Here is a 10,385-nt window from a genome sequence, read left to right as displayed (position 1 = left end):
AGGAGGAGCCTGCATTGGATTTTTAAAAAGATGTTTGAATCCCATTAATGACGAGTCTTTATACAAATGGGAGGAAACCGGGGCACCCGGAGAAAATCCACGTGCGCAAGGGGGGGGGGGACACTCCATCCCCGTACAGATGGGAACAGATGGCCATTAGTCAAGTTGTTCTCCTGGCGAGCCAGGGTATGGCACCTCAACGCCCACGGGAAGAGGGTTTCACAAAGTTTGTGTGATCCACCAACGCTCGCCTCCACAGTGCTGGATTACAGGTATGCGCCACCACTGTCGAGGGAGCTCCAGAGAACCCCTCTACAAAGTATTTGACCTTACCCTTTCACGCTGCGAAGAGGTGGAAGCACCCACACTTTACCCCATCACAAGTACAACCTGACCATTACTACTGCTGGGCGGACAGAGGCGGCCAGATTAAAAAAAAACTTGCACCATTATTTCAAGTGCCACGCCGTGAAATTGAATCGGTGGGCCTCTGGATTGCAAATGCGGTGTGCTAAACTTTACACTGCGGCAGCGTCCACGTGCGTACAGTATCGATAACTATGAAGACCAGGCTTTAAAGGCAGTGAGTAGAGATTGCCTATTTAAAATGTTTCTCGGGACAAGAGGCCAAGTGGTTTGAGGGGGCTGATCCTCGGTTTGAACAATGAGCCGGGAGATGCTTAAGGATCCTGGGTTTGACCCCGACAACCAGCAGTTGTTAAGTCGAGCTCTCAAGTTTAGCCAGTCGGTTGCAGCCCAGTCACCAATGGCTGCACAAAAACCACTCATCACGTTAAACGTGGCCTCTCGCTTAATTGAGGATATTCCAGCGTTGAGAACTAACAAGTGTTAACGCTGTCATGCGATGAGCACTTCTACAGCGGGACGTGTGAGATAGTGCATCACATAATGTGGATTAATGGTAATTTGAGGGACTTCAGATATAATACTATGAAGTCATATTTCAGAAGCTGTTCTCTGGTATGCACTACTTTGTGTGACAGTTTTGAATGACAATTTAATCTCACGATTCGACTACAAAGCAAGTGGCTGAAATAGTTTTAAAGATGTTGCGTTTTACAAAGTAAGTAACTGAATCATGTAAGTTCCTGTACATGCTGAAGTGTTGGCAGTGTAGGCATCAACAGTTTTTTTATATGGATGGACTTGACTCTGCAGCAGTAATGTGGACTTTCCATCTGGCCACCAGAGGAAATTAACATTGGCTCGTTACTCATTTGAGCAGGGAGATACTTAGAATTGTGACTTCTAATATCTCAAGCAATAAATTAGAAAACACATCACATTCCAAAAGTACCCCCACCACCACCAACGCCGCTTTTCCCTCTGGGTCTCCTCTGCTACCCCGTGGTCTGGAATTCCCTTCCCCCATCCCTCGGCGCTGTACATGCCTCGCGCCTGTTCAAGTGGAAGCTCAAGCCCTTCCACTTCTCCTCTCCCCGTGACTTCATTCTCTGTCGATGCAGCACACGCCCGCGTTGTCTGCGCAGCATCGCGAGACGCGACTTGCACGTGGACGCGACCATTCATCCAAATTGTAACTTGCGGTGCAAGTACAACAGGGGAGCCGCGGGGTGCGAGATGTTAACTCCTCCGCCTGGTATGCAGGAGATCGTAGATTCGATCCTGACACTGACGCCTGTAACGTTTGGAGTTGGCATGTTCTCCCTGCGGTCGCATGGATTTTTCTCCAGGTCCTCCGGTGTTTCCCTCCACAATGAGGAACGTGTGTGTTGAGCGTCGATCTGCTATGAACGTGCACACGATAAGCCAAGTCGTTGTCAGAGCTATATAGTTCAATGGGCCTTACCTGGCAAACATCAATAAATCAATATCGTGCATCCGACTCACTTGAGGCTGAGGTTTTCGTCGTGCATCAATACTGCAATGGATGTGTGTGTGCGCGGTTAACTGGTCAGGGCGGATATGCGACTGTCGGATGTGCGTCGTTGTGTTGTATCGTGCCACAAATCAGAGGCGCCGACCGGGTCGCTCGTTCCCGACGGCTGAGCGTACGTGCTTCTGACACGCGTGTTGCAGACGGGCTCTCCAAGGCCAAGGAGGAGAACGTGGGAATTCACCAAGTGCTGGACCAAACCCTGCTGGAGCTCAACAACATGTGAAGAGCCCCCCACGTAACGTGACCCAAGCGACGTCTCCTCGACCTCTCCCCCACCCACCCACCAGCCTGCGCAGCCGTGGCCACGACGTCGCAAACGCAAAAACAAAAACCGCAACAAAGAACACGCAGCCAGTTTGTTGGTTATGGACCAATCCGAAATACGAGCTCCACATTGGCCAACAATTGAGACATTCCACACACGCACACGTCAAACGAGTCCCGCGTCTATAAGATGGAACTCTTCCACTTTGCACAGGGAGTGCCGCGTCTTTGCTGTCCCCTCACTTCTGGCGATTGTTGGTCGAAGCGATTACAACAACAACAAAAAACATTTTTTTCTGGCCTGGAATTTAACAGCTGTTTTAGACTAATTTCAGGGTGCTGATTCCAAATCTGATCTCAGATTTGCTCTATCACATCTCATTTATATACTATCGGCATACCCCATTTTCATTGATTTTACCCGAAATTAACTCTGTCACTTACGATTGCAAGTTGTTGCGAGTCAGTGACTGCTTTAGTGTTAAAATATGGTGCTGTATTTTTAGGATAGTATGTTTATAATATCATGTTATGTAGATATCCACATTTATTTCATCTTTTTTTTCTGCAGTTTTTATTGAAAATGCAATATTTGATATCTCAAAAACCTGATGTGATAGACAACAACTGATGCCAGATTTGGAATCAGCACCCCAAAATTACCTTAAAATCGTTGAAATACCTTATGCCAGAAAAAGTGTGTTGACCAGTGTAATTTGTCTTTCTCTCTCTCCGAATTGTGTCGGCTTGTACCGCGTGAATTCAGTTCTTGTAGAAGCTCCCAGAACGTGGGGTGTGAAATGTTAGACACCGTTCCGAACACCACGAGGTACAATCTGAAAAAAAAATTACACATCGGGGAGCTATAACAGCGGACTTACTCAGTGAAAAAACCGATGATGTTATACAAAACGTCAAAGTGTATTCGCGCTCAAACGAGCATTGGGGTGGCAACTCGTTTTGTTGATGGCCCAGAGGCAGCAGTTGAAATTCTGCATTTCCATGATGGGGCAAATTTCTCCATAAAATTACCACTGTTGACTGCCTACAAAGTAATCGTGATTTTGTCAACCTTAAGGAGGTGATGGTCTGATATATCCCAAAATGGGATATGAACTTCCAATCGAGTGATCTAACTACAGCACCGCCTAGTTGGTCGTTTATGCCATGCATGGTTAATGTTGCCCGATGTGCTTTTGTCTTTAGACTGCAAAATTAAATCACCACTATCACCACTTAGAGAGAATGTAACTTGTGGACCTCAAGTAATCATTTACAAAGCATTGTGCCAGGGCTGTGAAACGTGATTTTGTGCACACATATGCGTCTTTCGAAGTGTGAACGTGGTCGCAGAGATTGCGTCATTTGTTGAATAGATATAATCGAAAGAACCGATCGATTTTATTGCACAGAACTCCTTGTGCACACTGACCAAGTTGGCCTTAATTTTGACCAAAAATGTACGTGCCTTGATAGACGGTATTCCTAATCAAATGTGGCACCCATTTGTCCATTGTTTAAGTCTGCCTCTTATCGTCTTAGCTCGTCCCCGCCGCCGTAGAAGGATAATGTTTTTCATTGGCTTGCAAGTGCCGGTCCTTGTGCCTCCTCGCAACGACTTACCGTGACTGTTATTGTGGTGTGGGCAGGAGGTGAGGTTGATATTGTCTTACTGGTTAAATGAAGCTACCTTAACACATTTGGCATTTATACGTTATGCAAAACAAGGCTGTATAATCGATTTGAAAGCTGTGCAATTTTAAATAAAGTTCTTAAATAAGTGAAAATATGACCATTTATATGTTTTTGTTACATGTTTTTGTTATATGTTATATTTTGTTTTGTTACGTATGCGATGAAACAATATATACCATGAAGATAACCTATGTAATGTTTACATGCAGTTAAATCTTTGGCATATAAGTATAGCCCATATTCCAAAGGCATGGACTACAATCATTGTTAACTTCAAGCACATTCTATAATTCAGCTTCATGCTGAATATACTGACAAGGTGACATTTACAAGTGACAACTTTCTGTCAAATCAGATCTGCACCGAATGCATCTGTAGTGTTGCATGTCTTTCCACACGGCAAAAGCTGTTCGGTTGTTTAGCTTCCGGGCAAATGATTTGTCAATTTTTCTGCCAAATGTTGGCAGAATCTTCTTATGTCAGGACATGAACCTGGCTCCTGATTTAGGGCATACATATGGAGCAGATGGCAGGGAAGCAAAAATTCAGAATAGGAATATTTATCTTGGATAAATCGGATGAGTTATGAAGCTCTTTCACAGATGTCCAGTAGGGGCGGGTCAAAAAGCTACAACAACAAAATATACAAAAGCAATGGGAGTGGAAAGTATAGAGAAGGTAAGCAAATCACTACAAATAAATTTGTAACATAGATAAAGGATATAAGTTAAATTCATATTATCTCTGAAATAAACTCTCTGCATTGGCTTCCAGTTAAATTTTGGGTATAATTTCAAGTACTGCTGAAATCGGAGAATCAAGAGAAGGGTAGGCGCATGAGCCATGGAGAAATTAACAACTTTTGGGGCGCCCAATGCCGATTTCACATTAACATAACCATCTCCGCTTGAAGTTGTGAATTTCCTACATTAACATAACCATCTCCGCTTGTGCTGACCCCAGGGTCCTTGTGCCCCGCCCACTTCGTTGGGCGCACTGCAAGTTGACACGGGCTACGCCCATCTTAAACCTTTAAAAACAGCTTGCCTTTGGGAGCTTTCCCCCCCTTATGTCCACCTGAAGACAGTCACTTGTATTGCGATCGAAACGTCGTGGTTTTTTGTTTATTTTTTTTTATTAATTTGAACCTATGTGATTTTACCGAAAGACCCAAAGAATATGAATTCCTGCAGTAACGAAAGCCTTAAGTCAAGCCATAAACTAGTTGTTGAAATTCCATCTTACCGTTCCTGGACCAAGACAACAACTTATGCAAATTGGTACCTGTTGTATCTACCTTGGGGAGATGATAGGCTGAGTCAATGGCAATGGCTTTATAAAAAAAAATTGTGCACTTATTTAGTCCTGGAAATTCAAAAGCAAATGTCACTTCTCCATGAATGCACGGCAAAGTCAAAGTAGGCTATAAGTTACAGTTGGTTTCTATTACTCAACACAAGAGTATTTTTCATCATGTAATTTTTTTTAAAGCACATTTACCGACTTGCAATGTATTTACCCATAATCTCGAGGAATGTCATGTTTTAACAGGAACAATAACTCAAGGTATTTCAATCTTACCTCCACTGTTTAACCGGTAAGTTGACGAGCACACCAGTTCATGGGAATATTTCAGAGCCACGGTCCACATTTTAAATCTTGTGCTAGAGCTGCACTGGCACCGTTACAGGGAATCTAAATGCCAAACACGCCGGCAAAGCTCGGGATGAATTGGTGGAAAGTTTGGCCGATTGAGCAAATTCATCACTCCTTCTGTTACATTAAATCCTTCACGAAGGGGCTAAAAATGGGCAGAGATTGATTTTTGCGAAGCAGAAAATTGTCTTACAACAGTACAATTTAAATTGCGTCTAAATGCAAATTGCATTTCAGGATGCTTTACGAGAGGGACATCAGAGAAGAAGGTGACATGGGCACAGAGGCAAGGGAGAGGGAGGGGAGAGAAATATCGAGGCAGGGCACTCAAAGACAAATACCTCCCGTATAGCCTGAACAGATTGTTGGAGCCAGTGCTGTCAGCGAGCACCTACGAAGGCCGGCACTGTGGCACACGAGGGGGTGGGTAGCCAACACCATGCTCGGCCGCCTTTGTTTGCCTAATGGTGATGTTTACACACTGCACCAGGTACTCATATGAGGCTGAGTCAAACTAGGGCAGGCCCAGGGCCGATTCAACAGCAGTGAACCCGCGACCGGTTCACTACTATTGGCCGTGAGCGGGCCCGTAGCGCAGTGCGCTCGCCATTGCATCACCGCACACAGTGCACAAGATCCGTATTTAAGGTTAATTCAACTTATGTGCGACCCAGAACCTGTTAATATTATCACTCGCCACTGAATTAGCCATGGTTTAAAAATGTAATTCACTCCACCACGGAGTGAATTCAATCACAGATGCACACATACACACTCTACACCCTCCATGCATACGCACGCGCGATTCCACAGCGTTTCGTGTTTTGCAATCCAATTACCTGTTGACGCCACGTCTGTCTTTGGGAGAGGATTATCCCAGATTCCAGTGCGAGAGCGACCCGAAATCCAGACAGCCAGATGTTGCTTCTTTCTGCCGGTAATTCTGCTACTGTCGTGTAAGCCCTCGTGATGCAGCGTACGAAGCATGGCTGCTCCCGAGGCAGGCGACCTGGGTTCAAATCCCTGACAAAACTTTTGCGACGGTGACACGGCCCAAGGGTAGCGCGTTTGCCGCTTGTCGCAGAGGTTCGTCGTTCGAATCTGGCCGGCCACCCTGGTTACTACTGCAGGCGTGTTAACCGTAAACATGTGCACCGTTTGCATGACAGAGTAAGCCAGTGTGCCGGTGTCATGGCCCAAATTTGCTAAATCTGAAAAATTACCTGCAAATTACTCAATTGGCATTACACATAGCAACATCGCCCACGACTATGAAACTACAGCAGACTGTGTCTGTGAATCAATGCCTTCCTCGTGATATCTTTGTGCTTTGAGGATCCCGCAAATACTTGGTGCTTCAAAAAATGTTAACACTTAAATGGGACTATCGTTTTTAATGGAAAAAGAATGGATAATACACTTTGACATGATAACAAATGTCATGTTAATAGCTTCAAAAAGTCTCCACTTGTTCGCCATCGTTGTCAACGCGTGGCCTGGAATCTTCTCCAGGTGGTCTCCAGAGCCCGGAGACACATTTCTCGTGGTGTTGTTGCTAATTATCGGAAGTGTTAAAACTTTTTTTTAGCACCCTGTACAAAATTTACTCAATACCTGTTCATTTAGCTCTGCCCTATTACTCCTTTGAACATGGAGACTCATTGGCTTTAATATTTATGAACAAAGATTCGGCCTCTGCAAATCGATAATTTGTAGCAATTCTATTAAAGAATCAATTTGTAATGGGACCTCCTTTGCCAGAACACTCTGATAATGCATATATTATACATCAGAGTATGTTTTTTGTTTGAATTCTGACCACAAGTATTGTGGTTATTGCAGACATGATTCCTTGTAAAAGATTTCAGTTTGGTGTTTTAACATCTTAACACCTGTTTTGTTGCCAGAAAAAGAGGAAAACCCTATGATCAATTAATTGTTATGTTTTAACATTGTGTCGAATGGGTAGCACCGATAGGGCATGTGGACATCACAAAAACCTATTACATGCAATATGCCTGACCTATAAAACCACTGGTGATTGCTCGCACGATTCGATATATGCATCGCGAGGTTAACAGTTTATATTAAACGGCACATTGATGCACATTGACACAACTTGCGAACGTTGAGGTTGTTCTAACTTCATGTAATTTCATCTGCACACTGTACCTTTAAAGCACAATGGTGACTATTTAAGTGAAAACAATGTAACAATTCCCGGTAGTGAGAAAATCCAGGATATTTCACAATTACAACTAATTACATAAGGCTCTTGCAAAAATCATGCAAAATTAGTCAATTGCTTTGTTTCAGGCAGGAAATGACTCAAACTAACAATTTTTTTTCATAGCCTCAGGTTAGAAATTAAAATAATGCTAGTTTTGTACCTTTAATAATGCCTATATTTCTTACCCAAGTTATCACTCCATTTTTATGTTATTTTTCCAGCACTACTTACAATACAGTTTCCGCCCTACTGGTGTTCTTCCCATGATAACTCCCGTTTATTTGTACCTCAGAGCTGGCAAACAACATTCACGAAGAATGGAATGTGATAAAGCATGGTGCGGTATCCAGGTGCTATGCTGTAAGGGGTCGTCCATAAATGACGTCACGCGGTTTTGGACGATTTTTGACCCCCCCCCCCATCGTCACACGGCGTCACAAAAAGTCAGACCCCCCCTCTCAAATATGACGTCACAAAGCTCTGCCCCCCCCCCCAAATCGCTTTAAACTATTGTAGTGCGTATTTAATGTGGCGCTGCACTCTGATGTTATAGGAGAAAACATTTATTAAAACGTCTATTTAATTAAGTAGAACGTGTTGTCTATATTTATTTAAAGTTGCGCATTTTGATGTGACGTCACATTTTGCGGGGAGTCAGCAGTTGTTGTCTTATGGAATAGATTGTTCCCGTCATAGGAATGTGGAATTTCCACAATGGGCTGAGGGCCATAAACGGAGATGATCACCCCCCCTCCTCGCCATCATCCCCTTGCTTGTTAGAACTGCACATCAGGCCAAATTCATAGCCATACCAAGCACATCAACATCATCACCTTGGAGATTTCCCCCTCTGTTGGTGATGGAGACATTGGCACTTCTTCTGCAACAAATCTTGGTCCCCATCATGTCAGTTCAAACCCTACTCCAAAATTAATCACGTGAGCACCAGAAAATTGTTGTTTCTTGAGAAATAAGTCCCACACATGCTGGAGTGAAACGCAGTGGTTCATGTAGTGTGCCAACCACTACACCACCGCTCCCTCCCACTCTGCTTATGGGATATTCTGTAGATCAAAGCCGGTTCATCATTGTCTTGTGTAAACAAATGCTGCTGGATAATATTAGTCTGGAAAACCCGTGGACCGAAAGTCAATTTACTTATTCCATCACCCATAATGCTGCACAAGAGCGCATCGACTTCTCACACTGCATCTCCCATTCATGCTGCTGCGGTGTAATCTTCTTATTGTCCGCGTCCACTCAACAAAGTCAAAGGTCCTGCCAGTGGCGAGCACATCCACAGCGCTCGCAGGTCGCCTGCTGCGAGGTCTCGCACGGCGCAGCGGGGGCCTTCCTCGGGCAGTGGACAGACCGAGACGCGTCGCACGCACGGTCGGCCTCTCACAGCCAGAAGGGGTCACGACCTTTCTGGTTGTGCGGAGGCACCGCCATGTGGCCAGGTTAGACCTTGACCTGGCCACGCTGGGCTTGTAACCCGGTGGATCGTCGGTTCGATCTGCTGGAGTGGCAGTTGAAACGATGGGATTTGTTGTTCTTAAATTCACCCACTGCTGTTCACCCGGCAAGGATAAATGAGTCATCCACAATTAGTGGATTGGTAATTAATTCGCGTGTGGTGGAGTGTCGTTACTCCCCAAGATTTCCGATCAGCGTGGAAGAGTAGGCTAAAAACGACGAATTGGCATGTTCCGCCTACGTGACAAACCTCACTAGTTGGCTGTGTCGGATGGTGGCGGGTTTAACGACACATATATTTACGCGATCCAACCCAAAAAAACCACTGTTATGGATTAAAACACACCCTCAAGGGGGGGCTTTCTAGAGCTCGCTCTAGTGGAGGCCTTCCAACCAAAAGTGGCGTGAGCAAGTAATTACCTGGGCTGCACCTTCACCTTCACGTTCCCATTCTAACTACCCATCGCCAGTAGGGTCACATACAAGACCGCCTGCCTCTGCCACAATGCCTTCATATCCGCCTGCCCGCCGTATCTTTCTTCATTACTGACAACTTGCAGCGCAGCACACGGCAGATGCCTGCGCAGCGCGACTCACGACCTCCCTCTTGATACCAAGATCCAGGATGGTCATCGTGTCTATGCGCCGCTTCTCGGTGGCAGCCCCAACAGTCTGGAACGCTATCCCTCTGCACATTCGCAGCATCACCTAAATCGCCTCCTTCAAGAGACACTTAAAAACTCACCTCTACAACCACGTGCTTTCGAGCGACTCTGAGCTCGGCTCCGCGCCTCTGAGTTGCGGCCATTACGTCCGCAAATTTGCGCGCGTTATAAATTGAACTATTATTATTCATCTTTGCACGTATTCATTTCTAAAACATCACATATTTTCCTCCGGGAATTGATCGGTTTGTGATTATATTGACGTCGCACGCATTAACCCATAATGCTTCCCATGCCTAATACGGTGATGTGCATACTCTTTTTTTTTAGTTGTCGCGGTACAGTATTGTGAAAGGCCTGTTGTCTCCCCAAGCCAATTAGTTGCGTGGTGCAGTGCAGTGGCACACACACATGCTGAATCCAGTGCCATGACTCTCCTTGCGAAGCTGACATAAAAAAAAATACAGCCGCACATTCA

The 10,385-nt window shown here is 45.0% G+C and overlaps 1 protein-coding gene across 4 annotated transcripts in view; it reads left to right on the top strand.

The window, feature by feature from the left end:
• LOC133346465 (tropomyosin alpha-3 chain) overlaps positions 1-3,977 on the top strand; it is a 58,820-nt gene extending 54,843 nt beyond the window's left edge. For all 4 annotated transcript variants that reach the window (XM_061558053.1, XM_061558049.1, XM_061558062.1 and 1 more), the window contains one exon: positions 2,062-3,977. In XM_061558053.1, the coding sequence (XP_061414037.1) occupies positions 2,062-2,144 (83 nt within the window). In that variant the 3' untranslated portion in view covers positions 2,145-3,977. The remainder of the gene's footprint in view (positions 1-2,061) is intronic.
• The last annotated feature ends 6,408 nt before the right edge of the window (positions 3,978-10,385 follow it).

This window comes from Lethenteron reissneri, chromosome 24, assembly GCF_015708825.2.
Source record: "Lethenteron reissneri isolate LAM-NWPU_2019-01 chromosome 24, ASM1570882v1, whole genome shotgun sequence".
Classification (NCBI taxonomy): Eukaryota; Metazoa; Chordata; class Hyperoartia; order Petromyzontiformes; family Petromyzontidae; genus Lethenteron; species Lethenteron reissneri.
The sequence above is the reverse complement of the archived record's forward strand: the minus strand, read 5'-3'. Positions and strand labels throughout refer to the sequence as shown.